We start from the raw sequence: 25,881 nt of genomic DNA on the forward strand, positions 1-25,881 counted from the left end.
GCTGTCCACCAGAGGGTTCAACACAGTCTCCGACCTTCCCTGCCCTCAGATCCCCTCTGTCATCTCATTAGTCATTTGATTTGCCAGAAGGAAGATTTTTTTTTATGGATATCCTTTAAGAACAGAGGCACTGAGCTCAGCGTTAGCAGACTGAGAGGCATTCATGTGTGACTAGTTTTCAGGTAACTGAAAAGCATTTTACTCACCAAATCCTAAGGTCAAATCAGCATCGTGGCTGACAGGCTAATGAACAGTTAAGTAGTTTCAGGCGCTACATCACGCTCAAATTTGGGGTCTTACAGAGCTCTCTTGAAACAGGAGGACCTCGTTGTGATGTCTTTGTTTTTTTCCTTGACAGCAGGAAAATGTCACTTAGTTCTGATTTTAAATTGTAGCTAATTTAAGGGGTGGTATACTTTTCCAGACTATAATTTATTCTTTTCAATATAAATGAATTTACCTCCTTGCTGTAAACTTCTCATGCAATTTTGGTTTAGAAACTGTTCTAATTATCTCCTTACTCGACATGAATTAAAGACTCTTTCCCCAGCTCTGGAATATAAGCATCCTAAGGGCTCATAAACTCCTACTAATCACACGCCAAAACCCATTAAAGTTTTCTGCACCTTACTAGCCCTCTGGGCAGGTTAACATCATTAAAATATGATACGATCCAATTTTATCAATTTCAATGGGCAACCAATACCCATGTCACCTCTCAAGACCAATTCATAAATCAAGTGTCAAGCATACATTACGTTCCAGCATGATATCAGAGACAAAAATTCTGCCTTCTGATCCACCCAAAAAACTTGGTTTCACCAAGATATCAGTACTGTAAGGCTACTAATTCTTCAGCACCATCAGGCTACTAATTCTTCACAACATAATTGTTTCCGTGGCAATGATAATGCTAGGAATTGAAGAAAAATTCTTTACCAAGCTAAACTTTTCCTCGGGAGCACTTTCCATTATAAATATTACGTGTAATGAAGACACACATTTTAGTTTTCAGTCGTCTTCTCCACTGTTTCCCTTCGGGCAGTGATCACTGCAATGTGCAATACTACAAATTAAGATTTCAGCTAAAAATGATAGCTAGCCCTTACGGAGTCCTGTTTTAGTGACTCCTGACGAAGAGCAAAAACACAGCTCTTGGTTGGCTTCCACACTTTGCTATTAATGTAAATGGGGCTGCAAAACAATTAGAAACTTGGCCATATATTTACTGATATAATTAGTTCCATATATGATTTCTAAGCTTTGCACCTGCACCAGCTTAATTAGACTCCGCTCCACTTGAAATAAATAACTGAGCTGAATCTTCTCTTTCAAAGTTCTGTTACGTATGAACTTAAAAATTTCTCTGGCATCAGCACCAAGTGTAAAGTCATGATTCAGTGCAACGCAAGAAAATAATATTTGTTTTGGCACCAAGTGTTCTTTGCATCATACATAGCAGCAACCTGAGACAGCATTACAATTCAATCTGTTGTAAAGCTGCTTAAAACGAAAGGTTAAGGTTAAAAAAATAATCAAGTGCTTCACGTTATATGCCTCTTACTACTTAAGTAATGCAGGCTTCTACTGTGCTCCCGCCTTCAAATCTGCATTTCAAACATCTGTTTAGCCACAATATTCTCTTCTACAGCCAAGCACAGAAGGAAGCATCTCCCTTACCCACCACCTTAGCTGAGAGCAACACTACCTTTCTGAGTATCTTTCCTACATTCCCAAGCCTTTCAGGTGCTCAGGGCACATCAAGCCTCTCAGCGAAACACAGGCATTTCTCAAAAAAGTAGCATTTCGGATCTCTCCTACTGCAAAAACCATTATTGTCATTCCTTCAAATGGCAAGCAGACATGACGCCCTTCTCCAGGCTTCTTTTTACAGCAACCAAATTTCATTTCAGTGTTGAAATATCCTTACCTAGGCTGATTTTCCTGGGAAATATTTTCCCCTCTCTGGTAACCATTGTCAGCCACCTGGGTTGTGGAGCGCTTCACAATCTGCTTGAGTTCTTGTTCTAGGCGATCCTGGATGGCTTTCACCGTTTCAGGGATTTTTTTCAGCTTGGCTAACCCTTTGATGAGTATGCCCATGAAGACAGTGCTGTTCTCCTCGGGATCCAGATCCATATCTTCCTTAATTTCCAGAAGGCTTGTTTCTCGCACTGCAATATAATTTAAAAAGCAAAAACCAAGATTTAAACTAACGAAAGCCACACTTAGCACCACGCATAACACTTCAAGCAACCAAGGAATAAACAAGGAGACATCACCAGTCAGATTTTGGGGGAGGTGGGAAAGGGCAGTGGATGTTTTACTTTGCTTGTAAGGTTCCCTATAAACACAACAGCCTGTACATTTGTTAGACTTCAAAACAGAGCTTATAGTGTCTTACATATTAGTTAGGAAGCAGAGGAAGCCTGCTGCAATTAAGATACCCATAAATGAGGTGTTCTATCACTACAAACCCCCCAAATGTGTTTCAAGGAGCTAAAGCCTCCAAATTTCTAACCCAGCTGTTTCCCTTCACTGGATTCTTCACAAGAGAGAAATTTTCCTTATAAGCACTATCAAGCCTAACAGACTTCTGATGAATTCGGCAAAGTTTACCCTGCCGAGGTGAATTATTGCCTGATGTTATCCCGTTCTGTTTTATTACGTCTGTCAAGGGGTTGATGAAGCTACTCAAATCTTTTAGCGAGGCTTCTAGACAGGAAAAACTAGAAGGATTAGCAAGGATGTGGTGGATACAGCCCTCCTGAAGGCCCAGGGATCGAACAGGGAGAAATTCTGTTGCTAAGCGACATGAGGGGAAAGGCAATTGGTACCACACTCGTTTTAAGTACCATCATTAATCAACATTTCTTTATTTACAGATAACAAAAGGATGCCTCTGCTGAAGCCTGGGTGAAGAGTTTAATAAATATATCGAAACACCAGTGAGAAGTATGTGTCTTCAAGGAACCTTGACCACAGCATCCTGGCAGATCCCCAGCCATGCTCATTAGCAGCTGGAGAGGTGGTATTTGGACAATCGGCTCCGAAGGATGTGGCTGAAGCTGTGCCATCCACTGTACAGGCTCCTAGGAATGGAAATGGAATGGAAATGGAAGTCCAATAGGAATGGAAACCAAATGGCTGCTTCGTTTTCCTTGTCCCAAGCTCTGGCGAGGGCTGTTGGATGACAGATGACTCCTGTGGATTCTGCTGCTCAACAGATTTTTCGCTTCAATCAAAAACTTCTCCAAGGACCTGAATAAACATCAATAGGTCCACCGGCAGGATTGAAATGGCATGGCAGAAATGAAAAACGGCACGTCTCAAGCAGCACGCAGCCCTGTCGCCATCTAAAGCTGTGGCACTCTGCGCAGAGAGCAACCCTGGAAGTCAGCACGAGATCAAGAAAACGACGTCCCAAAGAGTCTGTACGGTGCCTCTTCACAAACAGCACCACAAGAAGCAGATAAAGCTTATTTCAGTGGCAGCTGACACCAACCTCCTTGCTGTATGTGATCCCAAGCACTCGCTCGTCTTTCAGCCTCCAGCACCAGCAGCACCGTCAGGTAAGAGGGAGGTAAGAAGGGACCCCACGGGGTCATCCTGCACCACAACGCAGAGTGACATCGGGTTTTAGGTCATCAGCATCGGGAGAGAGTGTCTGGGGGTCACACAGTGCTTTCTTCCCCTCTTGCACATGCTTTTTTCACTTAAATTCTATTTAAACGTGCAATTTGGTGAGTTACAGTGTCAACTTCAACCTAAAAACATCCAGAATGCGCTGATAAAAATTAAAAAAAAAAAAAAAAACGATAATATAGGAAACACTTTGAATGCACACAAACCATAACACCACGTAGAGAGTCCCACCTGGATGCACAAATATCTCCGTTCAGGCTCTCACCTCCCAGCCCACGAGGCTGCAAAGCATTTTGTGCGCTGCGGACGCGGTCCACCCGCTTTGTTAACGCCGCTTGCTGTTCTTTTAAAACCACAGCACGCTGGGCACAAACGTGGGAAATGAGCTCTCTGCAACAATAGCTGGGGGGAAAACAACACTGCAAATGCTAGACGGAGGTTTTCACTTATTGTTTAAAGCTAAGAAATGAAAAAGTTGTTTTTCTGAGCTCAAGGTATGGCATTCGCAGCCAAAACAGCCTTTGAGAGGTCATCACACCGCAGCCCCTCTGTAACGGGCTGTAAATTATTCCTAATATCACACGAGATGCAGAGAGGGAGGAAGCAGTGCTATATCCAAACGTGTGGCCAGCATTTAGGGGACCAAAGGCAGCAATCTTGCTGAGAACTCTGCCAGTACGTGAAGACAAACCCTCTTCCATTTTCCACAGAGCAAACCAATTTGGAACGCCCTCCGATAGCCAGGACCTTGATTTGCATCTCTTACAAACAACAGCACGGTGAACGGTTCAATTCCTAGCAGCACCACGCTGCTATCTCCGTTTTGTTAGATCTGGTCTTTTGATAAAACAGTGGGGACCGTGTTTCCTGCACGTTCTGCCTATTAAACAGGTATCCTGGGTAGCTTCGGGGCCCCATTTATCTGTAAGATCTGACAAGATCCCAACCCCGGGCAACTGAAGATTTTTTTTTCCCTGAGTCTTCCCTGCTTCAAACATCCTCTTCTACCATTTAATGCCATCAAGGGGTTATTTGACCACAAAGCCTTGGCCCAGGAACCGTTCCCTCACCTCTTGGAAAGAGACATCAAAGCAGCCTGACATTTACAAAGAAGTTCTTCCAATCTTCTTCCAAATCGTGAGCCCCCGTGCTACCCTCCATGGGCAGAGGGGTGAAGGGAGATGTCCCTACAGATAGCCTCTCAGAACTGAAAGCTTCATCTGCATTTAAAGTGAGTGATTTTATCATTCAGTGGTATCAAGACAAAAGCCCAGGACTGGCAAAAGCTGTTCCTCACTTTCCCCACGCACCGGTTTCCACCTGAACTGCATCTGCAGAATCCCCGTTCCTTCTTTTACAGGGGAGGATCATCGTTCATGCCACAAGCACTTGGCTTTATGTAGAGCAGCCATGAAAGATTAAATTATCCTCTGGATGTTTGCAAGGATTGTTTTTGTTAATTATTCTGGACATTGGGGCTGCTGTTTAGATTCGGTTTGGTTAACCTCTTCTCCTTTGTTATTCATCAAAGAGAAGGGAAGGAAAAAAAGCCTTATTGCGATTAAAGACAACTTGGCTTTATTCATGAAGCAAATAAAGGTAGAAAACACCAAAGAAGAACACAGTAGGATTTTTATAGTAACACCAAGAACTAAATTGCACAGAATCACTGACTGGTTGAGGGTTGGAGGCACCCCTGAGGACACCTGGTCCCACCCTGCTCCAGCAGGGCCACCCCAAGCTGGTGCCCAGCTGGGTTTGAAGCTCTCCAAGGAGGGGACACCTGGTGGGCAAAGGGAATCTCCTGCGCTCCAGGTTGTGCCCAGTGCCTCTGGTCCTGGCACTGGTCACCATTGGCAAGAGCCAGGGTCCATCTTTGCAACTTCCAGATCCCGCAGAGTCTCCTCTTCTCCAGCCTGAACAGTCCCAGCTCTTAGCAGCATGGGCACGTTGCTGTCCCACGTCCAACTCGGTGTCCACCAAGTCCTTCCCTGCTGAGCTGCTTCCCACCTGGGTGCCCCCAGCACATCCTAGGGCTGGGGCTGCTCCTCCCCACGGGTAGGACTTGGCACTTCTCCTTGGTGAGCTCCATGGTACCGTTGCCAGCCCACCTCACCAGCCTGCTGAGGTCCCTCCGGATGGCAGCATGGCCCTCGGGTGCAGCAGCCGCTCCTCTGGACTTTGTATCAGCTAAAAATTTACTGAATTTACACCTACCCCATCTCTCAGGGCATTAACGAAGACACTAAACAGGACTGGATGCAAACGCCGGTGGTATTCCACTCGTTACTGGCTTTTCCCACCCTCTTTGAGAGCATAATGAATAAAATGTGATGTCAAAGAAGAAACATTTCTAAGTCTAGATTGTTGCCTTTCTCATCTCCGTTACACAGATATCTTTTAACTTAAATTTGCAGTTTTATGTTAAACACGGCTTCATTATATTGTTAACCAACAAGTTGCCAACCTGGCTATCAACACCTGTGTGTGTGGGCCCACAAAAAACAACAGAAATATCAGATTATGTGAAGCCTGCTCATTCAACTAAGGTTTTTTCCATAGTGGTTTGGCACACGACTTAAGGTCTTTTTAAGTAAATTGACCTCTTCAGACAACCAAATTTCAGGATCGCCTAATAATTTGACGCAGCTTTTATGGTTAATTTCATTCAAAGAAGACACCAAATGATCTCTGGAAACTGCTTAGGAAGCAGAACATTCAAACACCTTTTCTCCAAGATCCCCTGAGAACAACCTAAAGGAGCAACACCTTTGCCACAGCCTCTCTAATGAAATACGGAGGCATTTTCAGAAGTATTACATCATGGGAGCTGTGCACCTGAAAGCACAGAACTCCATGTTTCAGCAGCCAAAATCCATATCTAGTTTAAACCTCTAGAAAGCTGAATCATGTGCATCATCGATTCATCACCTCCACAGACAGAAAGGTGGAGGTTTCCCTGACGGCTCCCCGGTTTGACGATGCCCTATAAAAATGTCTGTTCCAATTGACGATACCCTCATTTGTGCTGGTCTGCCATTTCGCAAGAGAGAAATCTGCTGCGAGAGACGTTTTAATAGCGCTGGTTTGATCCCCAGAAAAGCCAGTGTTGATAACTCGTTTAAGCAAAGCAGCTGAAGAAAACTCTTGGGTCTTGTTTTTCATTCCAATGAACGGTCAAAATTTGCTGCTACTTATTAGAGAAGATTTCATTAGCTGTGTGCATTTATGGGCGACTAGTAAAATTTAATGTACTATTTTCCATGATTTATGTCCTTCCAGATTATACCCTTTGTGCCTTCAATCCTTTTCCCTAAAAGGATGCAAGTTCACAGTGCCCCAAAGGCATAATTTGATAGTTGAAGAAACTTCATCTGCTTATTTCTGGTGCAGAAGCCTTGCTTTGACCCATGAGTACAGACAATGGGCAACAAATAGGCAGTTCATTTAGAAATGGGTCCCTTAAAGATTTTGGACATTTCTTGATCTGCCTTACTGCCAAGCCCACAAGAAAATAGGTCTCAGAGATGAATAACGTCAAAGCCCCAGGCAAATCTCCTCTTTCTAAAGCTGTGATTCACACAGTTCCATCTACAGCTTTAAGAGCGTTAGTCTTCCAAAAGCAGCCACATTTTAATTTGGCATTGGCCACTCTCTCAAATCTATTGTAACAGCATTTAATTCCAAGAATCCTCTTGATTTTCCCCTTTCCTTTCCCAAACGCACGCAGATTACATGCATCAAGCAGCACAATACAAACCATTAGCGAGGATCAGTGAGAAGAAGCACGGCCTTGAAAAAAGATGCATAAAAAGTTCCTTCGTAGGCTTTCAGGTTTATTGTACAGCTGCAAAACATTCTTAAACTGCGGGAACAGACTTCTTAAATATCCTAGACAAAAAACATACCCTAAGACGATGAGGACAAACTCTGCTTTTCACACAGCTCTACGATGATGGCAGGAAAGAATCAGACTCACTGCTGGATTCCCACCACCTTCTGGTTAAGTCCTCAGTGCAAAAGCAAAGCAGCTCACAGGACAGCCCAGGTTTGGCATCCTTTAACTTGCAGTAGGAACGATTGAGAAAAATCACCCTGCTGGGGGCAGATCCCCAGATGACATTACCGGAGAAAAAACATCCTTTATTTATCTGTTGAACACATTTAAAGTTGCAGCAACTGTGGCTACTAACAGAGAACACCAGCGTGGCATTTTTAGAGCCACCTTTAAAACTGGACCTTAAAGCTTTGGGGTTCCTGAAGGTATTTCACAGGGCCAACTTCACGGGTCTCCAAGTGCTTTCCCCTGCAAAGACTTGCATTCCTGAGCAGTAACTACACAATTTTAGAAACCACCATATACTATTGGATCTAGAAACTAGATTCTTCTCTTGCAGCTAAGATATCTGGGTCAAGGAAGAATATTACCTGCTCTGTTCAGCATAAAATTTACAAATCCCATCAACCGCAACACGCACTGTCACCACCTCAGGTTCTCTTCTGTTGGGTTTCTAAGATGCATTCCCAAGAGGTTTTCAGGAAAGGGAGCTCTCAGGTTTTCTGCACGCTTGGTGAGCACGTTTTACAGTTCCAGGAAGAGCCTGGCAAGGCAGGAACTGTCATAAATACTCTTCAGAATACTGAAGGTTCAAGCAGAGAAATATAATTTAAACGTGAATTTATTTCTCTGAACTGGCATGAAGGGAAAGTTACTGGTGAACTGTCGTATCTACAATCCTCAGGTGAACGTCGCTGAAGGTTTTGTTTATTTTAAGTGCAGCAGGAACTGCTTTAATTTCCTTATAAAGATTCTACAGCACAAAGTAACATCTCCTTTGGGAAGAGAATGCAGAAAGGACTCAAAATCTTGGCATCTTCTTTGCCGAGATGGGCTGAATGAGTCAGTGCTTTATAGTGACATGCATTAATATGCATGGCCACTTTGTTTCATCAATAAAAAGCTAAAGAACTTAAGTGACTAAAGGCAGAAACAGCTTTTGTTATGCATACACATAAGTTTTTAATCTGATAGTTCTGCAGCCCAGGAAAAGGCTACTCCTAAATAAAATTATCCGGAAAAAATATACATAAGTACATTGTGCACTTGAAGCAAAACCATATGCACACTTAGCTGATCAAATGGTTTCTATTATAACCCTCATCTCTCCCATTCTGAGGGACACTTGGCCAGCGCATTGGTGAATAACAGAATGTGAAACAAGAACCCAGGTGAAAGATTTTCTGGTGCATACGAGCATGAACAGCGAGAACAGATCTGCACAAACAAAAAGTTTCATGGCAGATCCTCAGTTGACCTATGCCAATTCAGGGGAGCTGAGGATGAAGCCACAGGGCCTTTATTATCAGGTGCTTGGAGACAAAGAAGTGATGCCATTTTATGCTCACAAACAACCTACCTCTTAGAGACCACTGTTGCATTCCTACCTGTTGCTTGTTCCGTGGCACCTTAATTCAAGCACTGCATGAAATAACTGTTTATCAGGTGATCTTGAAACAAGTAATAGTAAATGCCATCAGCATTGCACAAAGTAAATAAAATGAGAACTTGTCTGAGATGTTTTATTGGGTTTATGTGGCAAGGTTTGGTACCAGGGGGGCTGCAGGGGTGGCCTCTGTGAGCAGAGCCCAGCAGCTGCCCCATGGCAGATCAGAGCCAGCTCCAAAGGGACCTGGTGCTGGCCAGCACCGAGTTGAGGGGCATTGGTTGGGCCTTTGGGAGCAAAGGAAAGGGAAAAATGAAGGGGAAAACCCTGCTGCATTACAGCAGCTGGGAGAGAGGGATGAGCACCAGCCCTGCAGCCCCCAAGGTGGGTGCAGCAGGAGGGCAGGAGGTGCTCCAGGCATGCAGCAGCAGTTCCCCTGCGGCCTGTGGAGAGGCCCCTGGTGGAGCAGCCTGTCCCCCTGCACCCATGGGTCCCACACGGAGCAGATCTCCACGCTGCAGCCCCTGGTGGGTGGAGGAGCCCCCGGTGGAGCAGGTGGATGTGGCCTGGAGGAGGCTGCGGCCCATGGAGAGCCCCCCGCAGGAGCAGGCCCCAGGCCAGAGCTGCAGCCGTGGAGAGGAGCCCACGCAGGAGCAGGGGGCTGGGGGGAGCTGCCGCCTGTGGGGGACCCGTGCTGGAGCAGTTTGCTCCTGGGGGATGGACCCCGTGGGATGGAGCCGTGTGGGAGCAGTTCTTGAAGCCCCTGAAGGATCAGTTCGGGAGGGACTATGAAGGAGCAGCAGGGATGAAGTGTCAAGAACTGACCGCAGCCCCCATTCCCCTGTGCTACTCAGGGGGAGGACATAGAAGAAAGTGGAAGGGGGAAGGTGTTTTTGGTTTGCTTTTAGTTTCTCACTGTTTAGTCTGCTAGTGATAGGCAATAAATTACATTAATCTCCCTATACCAAGTTTGTTTTGCCCATGATAATTGTTGAGTGATCTCCCTGTCCTTATCTCAACCCACGAGTCCCTTTCATTGCATTTTTCTTTGAGAACAATCTTTCTTTCTCTTTTCATCCTTATTAACAATTTTGTCCTTATTTTTGTCTGCTTGATTCAGTTTTTTCTTGCCTCCTAGCCAGGTCTGGATAATAACAAGTCCTTTAAAAATCTCAGCAGATGAGGACAGGCTAGGCTGTGGAAGTCTTCAAAGGTGCGAAAGTAAAAAAAACAACCAAACAAAAAAAGCCTTCATTTTCAAAGCATATTTAAGGTCATTATTATATTAGCAATAAAAAACAACCAAGGAAGGTGATGAAAGATTGGATTTCCATTCTCAACAGGCTCCTCTCCTACTGTCTCTTCCCTGTCACAAGGCATGACGGGAGACTCCCAACAGCTCTGTAACTCCAGACATACTTTTTTTTTCAACTAGGAGGATTCAAATTTTAGGTGAAGAACTCACTACAGAAGTAGGTTAACATTTACAGTGGTAGGAGTGGGGTTCATTTTTGCTGGTTTATTTCCTCAGCTCCCCAAATCATGTGATCTTTGGCAAGAAACTGAACTCACTGATCACACAGGAAAAGTGCAGGAATTCTGATGTTTCTGTCCAGAATTTTCACGTGGTTTCTATTCAAGAAACATGAGCAAAAGAAAAGAACAATCAAACAACAGCTAGGAGGCAAGCATGTCAAGAAAAAACAGAATCAAGACAACAAAAAGAAGGACAAAAGAGTTAAAAGATGAGAAGAGAGACTCTTCATTTGAGGAAAACTGAAAGGGGTGTGGGCAGGAGAGATTTAGGTCACTTCTGCATTCTTCATTGTATTCCTTTGTTAAACAAGGACAACCCCACTTATTAATCCACTGAAACAATACAAGGATTAATTCCCCATCTGTGCAGTACTTTCAAAGCTCCATACAAAAGCACCAATAAAACGGAATATTTTGGTTAGTATCTGTTCCAGTAACAGGTATACAAAGATGACCACCAGATTAATCTTGTGTCTATGTAGACTTTCACTCAAAGCTACGAGGAGGAAAAGCTTTGACCTTTTGGCTCCACCACAGAAGAATATTTCTGTGACATCTTTGTACACCTGCCTGCCTACATTAAACAAACGTAGAGATGACCTCTATGGAAACTCAACTGACTGCAAATCTTCTGCCCAGGATACCAAGAACATGATCAACATCAGGACAGGCAGAGAAAACAGTGTAATTAATTACAGCTGACGAGGACGGATGACTTGCCAAGAGAAAACTGCAGATATGACCAAATTCTGCTCCCAGATGTACAACTCACTCATTTCCTAGTATTTTGCAAATCACTTCATATCTTTTTGTCTCAAGACCCCCACCAGTACCCACTCAAGAGGGGATAATATCCCTACTACTCTTGCAAAATCAGCTGAAGAATCACAGAGCTACAAAATAATCCTCTTCGGAATGCACCTGACAAATACTCACTACTGGAGCTTCCAGGAGTGCTGAACTGGGAAGTTTCAAGGAACTTGCGAGGCGTAGACAAGTTGGTAACGTCCATAAGAGGTACAGAAGAGGCATCTTTCACAAGTGAACTGGATGAGGGGAGAGAATTAAAGCAAACAGTTTACTGTCATTTACAGTCTTAGTTCTTGGCAAATAGCATATTTGTTTCTTAATTGTGTAAGCAAAAGCAGCATAGATATACGTAACAGTTCTGACACAAGATGTTTACAAAACCTAAATTAAAGCACGTGTCCGTAGAAGGATACAAGTGGGCGTGCATATATACATTTGATTGAACAAGGGAAAAGCCAAAAAGCAATGATGAGGAAACATTATTGTATCAAAGACAAAATTTGTTATCTGGTATTTGGTATTTGTCCCAAAATTTGGGATACTGCTTTGATTTTAACTGCACTGCAGACATGTCTGACTGGTGGCAGCAACGCAATCAGGGCAGACGCCCACTGGAGCTTGCCATACCTTGGTCCAGTTTCCCAACACATTCACTTCCAGCACAACTAACTCCTGCTAGCATGATAATAAATGGACATGGAATTATTTCTAAGATCTTCCTAGAAAACTACATAAGGCGAAGAGATGCTCCCATTTCCCAAGTCAACTCCTTACTCCTTCCAGCTTTCCTAGCACCCCCTAGAAACCTCCACTCTTTCTCCTCCCCTTCAAATTCCTGTTCCGTGCACACCTACACGCACCCCTCTCCAAAGGAACCTTCTTCCTCTGAAAGCAGAAAGACTTCGTCATTTCCATAATAAATTCACAGAGTATTTGCCAAGAATGTGTCGTGCTGCCTCAGCTGCATGCATAATGAAAGGCATAAAGCTGGATGTGGCAGGGGAACAAAAGCAAGAAATCATTTGAAGCAGAGAAGGCACCTATAACGAGTTTCATATGTTCCCTAAGAGATCAGAATACTTACAGAAACCTGCAAAGACAGGGGCTAAACTTACTACCCTACCTAAGAACCACCTCCACTCTCTCCACAGCTCCAATACTACACTTAAATGGATTAGCTGTGCATTCCAGCTCAGCATTGTTAGATCTGAGACACTTAAAACCACCACAACAAATAACTATCAACATAATTGCGTCCTGGTTGACAGCCAGTCCATGGCAGCACACTAAAATGAAGCAACAAGATAGTCCTTGATCCAAGTGTTCATATTAATATCATATCAATGATGCATAACAGGGAATGGGGAAAAAGACAAAGCATGAAAAAGATAAGGGGTCCCTGTAGCAGTCGTACAAAACTGCAGTTAATTAGTAGTTGCATAGTCTGGGAACACCAAAGCTTTTTTGTCTGTTTTTAATTAACGAGATGAGTAAGGAAGAGACTGAGGACTTGCTAACAACTCTCTCTCCCGGAAACTTCAACTTCAAACAATCCTTCATTTCATAAATTCATTTAATGAAACTTTCTATCTCTCCTCTTATATTTGGTAACCATGTTTTTATTCTTTCTTTCTCGTAACAAAATGCTCATTTATCTCTTCCCTGCATCTTTATCATATGCTGACTCCCCTTTTGCTCCCCACCACTATGTATTCTCTCTCCTGCTCTACGAAAGTCACTTCCCAACGCTTTCTCACTTCTAGACAGCGTCTTTCTTCCCTCCCAAAAACTCTATTGCCATCAAAGTTAGAATTCACAAAACTAGGAGCAAAAAAAATAGCCAGGTGCCTATACTTGAGCCCAATCCACTGATCAGAAGCACCAACCAGGTACAGAATTTCAACATCTTTAAAACACCTTTGAAATGCTACAGAGGCAAGACACTGCCCAGGCACTTCAATATCGTGCCTCCGGCTAGTAACCTTATGGTTATCTGGAAGTTTTCTAAACCCTGGCAGTTTGCTAGAAAAGATGAACAGTTCTCCCCTGTGATCTTCCCTTTGCCTGACCTGAGCCTCACGATCACGGCATTTGTGGGTAAGGTATATGCCTCAGAGAAGGGAAAGAATGCTGGAGAACTGACCTCATCATAATTCTGTAGGAAGCAGCAAAAAAAAAAACACACAACAGAATCACTAAGCAAAAGAAGGAGAACAGACTGCTTTCAGGTTCAAAAGTGCATCAAAATATTTAGGGGTTTTATGCTCTTCGCAGCCATAAGCACAAGAAAGTTGCTTCCAAAAATGAAAGTTTCAATCGATGTCGCTCTTCCCAAGAAAGTTGCTGCTTGTGACAGACAGAAGGTCGTCCTCTTCCCTGCCAGACCTCTTGCCCTGAGTTAGCATCACGCCAAACCAACCTGATTCTCCCCTTCTCCTTGTTGCGTTGTCCCACCCTGTTGGTTGACTTGATGTAAAGGTGACGGTGTAACTCATCGATCAGGACTAGGTGCATGTTCATCTTCTTGCTGTGGAGCTCCAGCCTCAGATCGCTCAAACCCTCCACCTGAAGAAGGGGACCCTCCAAGGAGTCCACTGCTGACACCTGGAAGGAAAACATACAGCACTTTTAAAGGTCACTTCGTTCACCTCTCCAGACTTTTCCTCTTGCTTAGGGGAGTGTCTGAATACCAGGACAATTCTATCTACAAATTCTTCTGAAGGAGCAAAAGCTTCAGTAGTATTTCTTTACTTCTCCTCCTAAAAGGAAATTCAACACATAAAAAAGGGTTCAGTAACCAAACAACTGAAATCTAACGAGCATTCTTCAAATATGTCGAACCTTCAAATATGTTGAACCATAGGTTTGGAAACTTTTATTTACCAAAGTTACATTTGGTAAATAAAACCAAAGCACAGGGTAACAAACTAAGAAGATTATCAAGTGGAAAAGCGTTCAGAGAAGACAATGACATTTGATTATTCTTTTCATTACAGAAACATCAACAAAATACTATCCCCATTTCTATAGATGGGGACAAAAAGGCTTAACTTTTATTTTCGTAAAGTAATGGCATGGCTAAAAAAAACTCAGGAAGCCTCAGCTTCTAGCCAACATAAGTACCAAGTCACTTAACTACAACATTTAAGTAGAGATAGCCAACCTGTTAATGAAAACTATTGCTAGTTCAAAGGTACTTTTCAACTCTAAGGAGTTCAGGTGGGTTTTTTGTGGTAGTTTAAATGCTTGTTTAGCAAGTCTCAAACCAAGGAAAATAATTTTACACGAGGAACAGGCTACCAGACAGGAATGACAGAATCACTGAACGGTTTGGGTTGGAAGGGACCTTAAAGCCTACCCAGTTCCAATCCCTGCCATGGCCAGGGACAGCTTTTAAAAGACCAGGTTGCTCAAAGCCCCATCCAGCCCGGCCTTGGGCACTGCCAGGGGTGAGGATGCACACAGGCCACGAGTAAAACTCCTCTGCTGACAGGTGGGATGCACCAGAACAAGAAGCCTGGCTCTTCTTCATTTGTATCCTAGGAACAAACACGGACAAAAGGCACCAGGAGTGGCAAGTGGGTGCATTAAAGCAACATTCTCAATTTGCATCTCTCCCAGTTTATTTGTTCTTCTAAATATTTAACGGAGCTCTTCTGCAGTTACTTAAGAAGATGCAACATCCCTCTGCAGCATCCCAAACGTCAGGGCCGATGTTGTAAGGAACCAGGAATATCAGCACTAGCAAAGCTTGTTCAGGTGTGCATCGCCTCTGACACACAGAGAAGAGCAGAGATTTTAAATTAAAAAAGAAAAGAGTAATTCCCTAATAATTTAAGCTGTTATTGGTGAAAGAAGACATTTGCTTGCACTTCAGGATTTAAGTTTATAGCGAACCTGTCAGCTCAACATTAAAAATGAAAAGCAAGGAGATACAGCAAGCAGACAGCCAAGCTAAGGTCTGGTCCCTTAATACCAGTAAATATTAACCATACCGAAAGAACATACATCAACGCAGTATTACTTTGCTTGCCTGCGAGTCAGGAATGACCCTGAAATAGCTTTGGGGCACTCAGGCTTTTGAAATTAGGAGCGGTTCCTAAGAGGAACCTGCACTTTTTCTTTCCTCCTGAAAAATGTTACCAAGTCTGTAATTATGAAATTGCCTTCTCGGCATGGATGATGAGCGTGTGCTTCTGCTGCCAGCCTTAGGACAGAGCCTGTGGTACCAGTGGTGCCCTGCTCTGCTGCAGGGGATGTCCAGGTGACGCGATATCACTCAGCAAAAGTCACGGAGTAACCAAACGCTGGCATTTTGGCAGCCCACAGGGGTGAAGTTTGCTGTGATTTTATTAAAGGCCTCCTGAGAGCTCACATTTTCTCATCGTACTCCTAGCCTCAAGAAGGAATTTGCCTGTCCTGTTGAACAGAGGACGCCTCCTAAGGCCACCTACCCTACAACTTCAGCAGCATGAACAGGGTTCCCATCACTTCACCCAAAGGACTACCCGTCCTCTTTCTTCTCAGAATCTATTTTTGAACAGTTATTTACATTTGGCCACAAAACTCTACCACAGATGAAGCAAAAAAAAAAAAAAAAAAAAAAACAAATTCACTTCTCCCCAAAGAGCTTGACATACAAAGACAGAAGGGTCAACAAAAAGTGCAGACACAGCTTGGAAACCTTCAGTAGAAGTAAACCCAAGTGCTAATTTTATCTCCTTCCTTTGGCAGGTGGGAACGTATCCCAAATTTCCCAATCCTAAAGGTGCTTTAAGCCCCAGTCACTTCAGGGAAGTCGCAGGCACTCAGCGCTGTCCTGAAAGCTGTCAGCAATTTCACCAAAGCAGGAGCAAAATCAGGAACAACATTTGTCAAACTGAGAAGCTGAGATGAAAATGCAACGAGGAAAGAACTGAAAGCACAGAGGGAAATGGCATTAAAAAGGTTCCCAGACATCCAGTAAAAGTATTGTCAAAAACACATGCAGCAAAATTTAAAGCTTTCCCCTCAAAACATTCGACTCTATTTTTACCTTCCCAGTTACAAGAAGTTACTCTCAAAACTAATCATTAAAACCAACATGCAGCTCCCAAATATGCCTCCTGAGAAACAAACAGAACAGTCAATCATTTAGTGCACTTAAACAAAACCCCACGTTGTTATGTACCAAACTTGCTTCTCCTGGAAAAAGCAGGTTTGGTTTTTTGCAGGGTTTGCTGTTGGACTTTTTTTTTTTGTTTGTTTTCATGTCTTTTCTGACACTCCGCATTTGGGGTCAGGCAAGCTGGAAGTTACGTCCCTGATAAATGCCACTTTCCCAATGGTTGACCCACACTGGGAAGTAACACAGGCAAGTTTCAACATTACTTATTGTAGTCCCACTCCAGGCAAGGCTCACATAAATGCTGGTTTCTTTTCTAATACTTCATTTCCCTTTACCACCAATTATCAAGACAGAGCTCAAGACAAAAGCTTTTTTATGTTCAGAACAGTTTGGGTATGGAAAGTAGCTACAGGCTCAATCCAAACTCACAGAAGCCAAAGCAAGGCCTCCAAATGGTTTAGGTTACAGCTAGTACAGATGTTACATTAAAAATATATCTTGTTTAGTTTTACCTGCTTAAAGATTACATAAATCCTGGCAAAAAGCAAGCTACAGACCACCACCCTAGATTATATACCTGAATACAAGAACACAAGATGAGAACATTTTGCTAATTTGTATGCTGGATAATCTACCAGAGCAGGACCATAAGCAATTAAAACGATGCAAAAGGTGGCTACAAAGAACACCCAAAACTTGCAAACCACTGCAGGCAGATGTGAAAATGCAGCTGTTGCAAACAAAAAAAAACAAACCACCACACTGGCAAACCTGTTTCACCCTCCTATCCTGCAAGAGGTGACTTCTCACAACTCATTTTCAGCAAACAACTGCATCTGATGTGCTCTGAACCAAGAAGGCTTTCTTCTCTAGAAGTGGGGAGACGAAGAGTTACGGAGATGGATGGAAGTGAAGGGGAAGCACTGAATGAGCAGGAAGAGCACGAGCTCTGTTGACTACCTGGAAATACAAACCGAAGTCATTTACAATCAGTTTTCTTTGGAAGTGAAGCACACGCCTAGGGCATGTTAACAAGACAGACAGCCATCTGGAGAAGCAGTGAGGTTACAAAGGGACTTGGAAAGCCACCACGGTGTGCCAGCTGAGAGCACAGACAATGCCACGAGGACAACTCACATCGTCCCCAACAGCAAGACTAAAAATGCAGTGGTTTTAATTGAACTCCTTAACAGGGACCAGACCAACGTGTGTGTCATTAGCAAGGCTTAAATCAAGACCTGAGTTTTATGCCCCCACTCGGCTGGTATCAGACCACCACATGTATTATGCAAGAAATCCAAATGTATGATAAAATACCTTTGAACATCACAGTTTTGTTTCCTGTTATAGCACCAACTCATCACTCAGCTTGGGCACATCATTTCCACCAGTTGTTCTTTACCTTTCCTCATTTCAAACTGCAGTGTGGAGGAGGAGATGGGTGAGCAGGAGACAGCCTGCACACAGCAGGTCGGAGTGCAACTAGTCCACAAGAAGCACGTCTCTTTCTCAAGTTAGTAGTCCCAGTTAAAGAGAACCTTGACTTTGGTGAAAAACTCTTAATTCTGGATTTTTCTCTTTTAGTGCAGATGCTGCTCCTCTGCTTACTTATAAAGATCAATAAAAAGGTGCACTCTAGAAAGAAATCCAAGTGTTGGGTTGAATGCTTTTATACTGCTAGCCCCATTCCCAAACATAAAAGTAGCTTTTTACATTTTAAAAGGCAACTGGCTCCCTCCTTCTCTAATAGGAAGCTTAAATATATGTATTTAAGTTGTATGATTTTTTTCTACTCATTTATTACAGTTATCTGGAGTCCTCAGACACAGACAGGAGCTGTTCACTTTAATTATTTGTACCACTTACATTACACCCAAAAAAATCAGACCGCAGCCTGTAGTCTATGCACTACCTGTGCAGAAAGATGATTTTCGGTGCAGAACTCAACGTTTTTCTTTTGGCACTGCTAGGGGTACTGAGAGGAGCTACAGCAAGAGAGAACACCTGGCAGGTGAATCAACAGACAAATATCCTGATATTCTTCTTTGAAAAGCTGATTTGCCACAAGCAAATGGTACCAAAAGAAATGGGAGGTAAGCCCCACCACCACCTTTTTCTAATTTATTTTTTTTTTAACCTCTGAAAGAAGTCTGGTTCTCTCATAGACAGCCATACCTAAACACAAAATTACTGTATTTGGTGAAAGAAGAAAAAAATCAGCCAGCACTACAATAGAATTTGGGTTAGATAATCTGATATTCATCTCTGATGTTAAAATCTACTCATTTCTGAAGTACAGTATGTACAGTGACCCTTAAGAAAATAAGGATCAACGAAACAAACCTGAAAAAAGAGCTCTGATCTGTATGAGCTAAAAATTGTAAGTTTACAGAAAATAACTACGGCACCAGAACCATTACGCAGCTTGTTTAAAGGTCACAATCAGTTTATAGCAGAGTTTAATTGCCTTAAAAAGAAGATGTAGTTAAACATTTGCCTATCATAACATCCAATTTGGAAGGTTTTGATTTAGCATTTTACAACACATAACCTAAGTACCAGCAAGATATTTATTAAAAGTCTGAGTAACTTTGGCCAAAGTTAGGAAATATGCTCCCAGTTAAAACTGCATGATCCCTTAAGAGGTTTCTCAGCAGTATTTTAGTTTTCCAGAAAGTATGGGAAACCAGGGGTGAAAAGAGGATTTATTTATTTGTTTTAATTCTAGACCTTCACAATCTTGGAAGTCTATAAGCAGATATGAAATGAAAGCCCTCAAGTAGGTGCTTCTTCATGGTGGCAAAGCAGAATAATGGTTATACAAACCAGGAACCCGAAATCTTTCCATCCGGGACACCAGCTTGCTCTCAGTTCAAATGACAGATGCAAAAACACGAAGAACAAACAACTGAGAAAGGTTAAAAGAAAACAATGTGGTAGGTCACAATTTGAAGGAGAAAAAAAAAGTCAAGTCATACACAAACTCAGTATGACAAATGGGAAAAAGCTGAACCCTCTGAATAAAACAGCAAACAAATAGCAGCAGCCTGCCTCGCCGGATGAATAAAGACAAAGCTGACATTTAAAAGAGGGAGAATTGATCTACTGCTTTTACAAGGAACTTGCTTTTGAAAAGGTACAGGGAAGGAAAACGACTAAAAAACAGTTGAAACGTGTATAGCCAGATCTAAGCAAGCAGTTCAGTGAATTCAATTACACCTGACTTGCGTGAGATAAGGACCTAACCTGGGACGTTTGCCATAGTCTAAGAAACAGCAAGGTACTCACGCTCATCTGCTGGGATTTTGCATTGGGCAAGAAGGTAAAGGACCTAAGAATGATGGTCTCTGTTCAAAGAATTTAACACAATAAACTGAGAAACACACGGAGAAATGATCCCCCAACTTTCTAACCCTAAGCGTGCATGTCTAAAGGAACTGACACAGGGAATTTTGCAGAGGTTCATTATGGTTTGGGGTGGCACATGGCTCTGCTGCTGTTTCTTAAATAGGTTGGAGCAACTGCTAGCAGCTGGAGACACGTTCCTGGAGGAGGCACTCCATGGCAAAGTGGGGACTGCTCTGAGGATCTGTGGCATGGGGGGCGACCCACATCAGAGCAGGCATCCTCAGGAAAACAAGAGTAGAGGAAAACCTGAAGAGCTCAAGTGCTGCAGAGGAAACCCGTAAGAAGCAAAGCAGCAGAAAGAAAAAACCTACACGGTAAAAGTTCAGAGAGAGAAGCCCTTATGGGTGACACCAGGTTTCTGTGCCACCCATTGCCTCACTGGAAGAATTGGGACAGACTGAGCATACGCCAGGGAGAAAACAAGTTGAGAGAATGGAAGGGAGTAAAGGTGCTTGACTGAAGATGCACCTGGAGAATAATGAAGAAATGTGTTTATTTAAATGGCTTTTTTTTTGATTGTCCCCTCTTCCTCTGTCCCTACCTCAAATACCCGTATCAGCAATCACGAGTTTGTGTTAACTGGCAATAAATTAACCAAGAGTTCCCCAAATTGAGCCTGTTTTGCCTGCAAAACTCCTCTTTACCAGGGATGATGGAGGAAAGGTTCTGACATCCAGAAAGCAGGAGCTTGTTGAGTATTTTGTACCTCCAGTGCTGGAAACATATAATGAGTAACTGATTAAGCCTGCTCTAAAATTGCATTTATAGTTTTTAATTAGAAGCTTGACGTAAGCCTTATCAAGTAAACTGTATTTCATCCATAAACTTGCTCCATATTTTGGTAGCAAGGTGAATTAGAATGAAGCTAATAAGTTGCTGTCCTTAAGGATGGCACATCCAAATATTGGAACATATGAAAAACCTGCATCCAAGCTGCATTTAAGAAATCCAAGGATTGGCAATTGTTTGCTATCAAGTTGCCACAGGTCAGTGGGCAGCAGAAAGTGTGGTATCAGGACGAGGCAGCATCATCCAGCTAAAATGTCCCTGGAATTACAGGAGCACCCAGTCCCAAAGCAGGGAGCCTTTAGATAAAGAAAAAAAAAGCAAACAAACAAACAAACATGGAAAACATGCACAGATCAGAGCTATTCCTGACTGTCACTGCCTCTTTCCCCTTCAGGAAAAGGGGAAAAGGCACACAGGATGTGAGGATTAATGAACAGCTGTAAAATCCTCATGATGAACAGTAGCGACTGTTGATTAACACATTGGATATTAAGATGATGGAAGAAATTGCTAGCAATTTTACTCACCTTTAAGGAATCTCAGAAGAATTAACAAGCTAAAAGCATAAGAAGAACTATAAGAGATGGAGAAATAGAGAAAGCAACCCCTTCAGCAGTATTTTGGAAATGGCTGAGGTCAATTCCCTTCTTGAGGTGAAAGGATTTGCTGACCACTGATGAAGAAAGGGGGAGAAGATTGATGGCTTCTGATCTACACATGAAATACAACACTCAGGTTGCAAGAAAACAGCTAGTCCTAACTCACTGTAAGCTCCTTCGGTGGGGAAAAAACAGGAAAAATACAGACATAAATGGGTTAAGAGGGCTATTTTTTCTTTACGAGGTTTGTTTTCTCTGAAATGTAGCACCTTTTATCAAACTTCCCACCTGTACATTCACCTAACATGACTGAAATGCAACCACCTCCACAAGAGGCAGCAAGCAGCCAATGTGCAACACAACACCAAACAGTAAGAAAGTATCCGTGAGGGCAGAGGAACAACACTTCTTTAATGCCTTAACAAAGCAAAAGTGTATTCCACAGAATAAAGTTCCAGTAAGCTGAAGTACACAATTCTGAACCAACAATCCCATCTGGTCTTGCTTCCTTTAAAGAAAAAAAATGTCTCTGTATATTATCGGATACAAGCTGGGAGGAGGTCAATTATATGGCAAAGCCATTTCCCTGTGGCTCTAGTATTGCCTTAATTATATTTTGCAAACTTTGCCTTTCTATCTTTTGCTCGTAAGACTACTGCTCCTATGAAAGCATTAAAGCAAACCTGTTACAAACACGTTAGTACAAAGTGCAATCATCCTTTGCTTTTCTGAAATGTTTATGCAAATGGTGGTGACCCAAGCTAACTTACTACTTTCCTTTACAAACTTAAAATATTTATAGAATTACATCCCTCGCTTGCTGTCCTTTAGTCCACCTACATAAATTTAATTCTTTCAATTTTTCCCCAGTCCTGTCATCCATCAATCACTCTACTTCCTCCTCTACTTGCTGTAATTCATCAATGTCTTTCTAGTAATAAAGTGCTGAAACCAGCAGCAGCGCTCAAGGAACAGGCTGCCTAAAAACCACGAGAGGATTATCCAACTGCTCACTTGGACCTTAAAGCAAAACCCAAGCAATCTCCACAGTGGTATGGTTAAATGACTTCCCACGAAACAGGAAAGTCAAAGTACCTCTATCTGCATCACAGGACTGCCCGAGATGTCTTCCATTAGAGTGACAACTCGCTGGAGATGAGGCACGTATCGCCGGGGTGCTTGCGAGAGCTCCGTGCCTCGAATCCTCAGCAGCTCCTGAGCACTCCGCTGCAATTAGCAAATCAAAGATTTGATACCATCTACAAGAGGCTCACACAGCTCAGCTCCATACCTCATTGCCACAGGACACCGCCGAGGCCAAAAGCTTAAACTGGTTTAAAAAACGACAGAAATTTGAGGCAGAGATCTGTTGATAACTGGAGATACTGTTACAGGTGCTGTGAAAGCAGTAAAAATAATCTGAAAAGGCTCTTCCTTCTACTTTTCACTTCCATATTTTGTCTGATTTAATACGTCCTCATTCAGCCTTAATGGCAATTAAGAGAAGTGTTAAGAGATGTGGTTTTTTTTCAGGACCATCCATCCCAAACGTCTTCTGCCTATATGAATGATGCCTAGAACAATGAGGGCCTAATGCACTGAAGTAAAACACCAGGACTTTTATTTTTAATGCAAACCTGCAGTTCCCCAAATTGATCTCTTGCTGTCTTCAAGATGACATTTCCAATCCTTCACACTCCCTGTCCCATCGCTCTGTTGTTAAAGGAATCTTTAACTCCTTCCAATTAGCTCTTCACCTACTAATTTACTAACTTGTTTTTATTACAGAATTCATAAAGATGTCACAGGAGGCAACATTAAACTGTAGTCTTATACAACCACTGCCTTCTCAAACTGGCACGTTGTCTATAGATCTTCATTTATGAGCTGTTCAGCATAAGTTTTCCTCCGGGTCTACGCGAGGATGTTTCATCTTTCATGCCATTTTGAAGGTTACGTGGTAGCATTATGCCAACTTCACCCGCCATAAATCAGTTTCCTTCATTGGAAGACTTCCAGGCTAAATTCACCCCAAGTGTTTCAAACGCTTTACTGAAAACTAAATTTATTGTTCCTCTTCACCCACCATTCACTGGCTTTAAAGTTGCATTAAAAATGCAAATTTATCTAGATTATATTTTATATTGTTCCATAACCCACTAGGTCTTCCAACAATTTCTGTTGGTGTTTGTTGCAGTGTTTCACTATTATGTTTGCACAATCCAGAGTTAAAAGAATTCACGGAAAGACCAGTGACTACTGGAAAAACATCAGCTATATTCAAAGATAAAGCAATAAGAATGTAAATGTCTCACAGAATGAACTCCATAAAATACGTCAATAATAAAAATTACCAACAATATCAAAGGCAAAAGAAATATTAACCTGAAGGTATGTAAGACGCCTAGGTTCACGAGGTAAAAAGGCAGCCAGCGTAAACAAGAACACAAAAACTCTCCAGCTGTTAAGAGATCACTCCAAAGAAAGGATGCATCATTACATGGCAGGGACAATTGCCTTGAGCAAAGAACTTCTCATCACTGCATCTGTGATCAGGAAAGATGAAGCTTAACGTTCAGAAACGTCCATTCCCCAAAGCGTAGACCATAATACTACAAATACTTCTCCTGTTTCATTAAGGGCAGCGTGGCTGAACCTCGCCACAAAACGCTGCTCGACACCTCTATTCCACCTTCATTACGGCGCGTGTTTGCTATTTAATAAACTTTCATCAGCTTAAATGAATGGTTGTTATTAGTTGAGCTAACAGCCACGGGATAATACTCCAGAGACGTATCGATGCTTGTTGGTGCATTAACTAAGAGCAGAGGGGCCGAGGTCAAGCACGTGTCAATGCAAATGAAGCACTATTAGGCACTAACAGTTTAATGCAACAGACTGCCTCGGATAATGGAAATTATAGGATGAAAAGAATGAGATGAAGTTATTGATAAGCGTAGTAAGTGAAAAATGATAAGGTGTTGCAAAGGGAAAGAAAACTTCCATTTTCTGGTGTCTTCAACCATAGCCTAGCAAGGTGTGTGTTTTTTTTTTCAAATTAGAAAAAAAGGAAAAAGATAGAATAGAGGTGAAAAATCTTCTAGCAGTAAATAGCACCAATGCTTCTCATATAAGGGACTTACAAGTACTCTTCCAAACTTAATTACTTAAGCTTTACAATGCTCCTTCAGGGCAAACAACTAATGCTAATGAACTCTGTCATCTGAGTAAAGGTACAGCATTCAAAATGAATCAGCAGGAAGGAGAGAAAAAAGCTCACTGCTTCCATGTTTGTGCTCGAATCACTAGAACATATCCCATCCATGCAGCAGCTTAAGAAAAACAAAGCTGCTTTCTTTCTCTTCTGTACCTCAACCATACAGTTAACAGAAATCGTAAGGTTTGCCAATCATTACAAGCTAGTACAAATTAGTTCCTTTAAACAAAAATGCTGACACATGTCAAATCCAAAATCAGATACAACCCTTGAGGTGCCATCTTCTCAATTCTGTTTTCGGAAAGGCTTCTTTGTAATCAATCGAGTCTACAACGACAAGACACAACGTTAGCTATGGAAAGACTTCAAGGCAAGAAGTAATGAAAGCTATTACTATTTTTGCAATTCAAATGAAAGAATCTGAAGCAGGGCCAAAATTTAAGTTTTGTAATAGAAAACTTTCTATAGAATCCCAAAGTCTCTTACATTTTGTAATTAATGACTTCAGTGGAAATAAAGCTCTTCCACAGCAGTGCTTGGATCCCAGCACTGCAATAAGAAATGCAGAAACAAAATGAAAGACTGCTTTTATTGATTTTCATTGTTCCAGCTGAAAGAAAGGCAGACGGTAAATAAAATGCATACCAAGAACTCAGTTGCATGTTTTTAATGTCATTATTCCAAACTACTTACAGCCTCAGAAGAGAGCTCACTGCACCGTACTGTAATTGAAAGCCTCTCCTCATCCCACGCTACGGAGAGCCACAGGCAGCAGCCACATTCAAATAATGAAAAGCAAATTTTCCTCAACGGGTTACGAACACCCAATGTTTTCTGGGAACATGTCAATCACTCCGAACACCATTGTTGAGGATTAATGCAAACAGCAGGGGAAATTGTTATCAAGAAGGACACATCCGCTACAAGATGGGCAAGACAAGGCCAAACATGTGCTTGTGTACGTGCACACCCCAACAGCCTTTCTCTGATCCTGAGATGTTCAAGGTTTTAAGCTCCTTGTTTGACTCCCCTCTCCATAGCAAGCTAAATTCCTTGTCCTCATGCACTGTCCTCCAAGTATCTTACCCATGGTTAACTTCTCATCTATTTCCTTTCCCTACACCACCTCGCCCTTCTGACTGCCTCGGTAGCTTTACGATCATTTTTGCACAGCATTTCTTTGTATTAAAATCTCTTCTCATTCTGACCTTGCTCTCACACACTAGAGTGACCCAGTTGTGTTGTAAAGCTCTGCAGGCAGAAAAAAAGAAAATATCCAATTTTGCGTAAAATGCTTTGGTATGCAGACATCAGGGCTGGTCGGCA

At 42.4% G+C, this 25,881-nt stretch overlaps 1 protein-coding gene across 1 annotated transcript in view; it reads right to left on the reverse strand.

The window, feature by feature from the left end:
• EXOC4 (exocyst complex component 4) overlaps positions 1 to 25,881 on the reverse strand; it is a 368,415-nt gene that overhangs the window by 315,795 nt on the left and 26,739 nt on the right. Inside the window, exons 4-6 of the mRNA XM_032185122.1 lie at positions 13,855 to 14,039; positions 11,562 to 11,671; positions 1,931 to 2,174 (exon numbers count right to left, since the gene is read on the reverse strand). Of these exons, the coding sequence (XP_032041013.1) occupies positions 1,931 to 2,174; positions 11,562 to 11,671; positions 13,855 to 14,039 (539 nt within the window). The remainder of the gene's footprint in view (positions 1 to 1,930; positions 2,175 to 11,561; positions 11,672 to 13,854; positions 14,040 to 25,881) is intronic.

The sequence above is a fragment of the Aythya fuligula genome, chromosome 1, assembly GCF_009819795.1.
Source record: "Aythya fuligula isolate bAytFul2 chromosome 1, bAytFul2.pri, whole genome shotgun sequence".
NCBI classification, from domain to species: Eukaryota; Metazoa; Chordata; class Aves; order Anseriformes; family Anatidae; genus Aythya; species Aythya fuligula.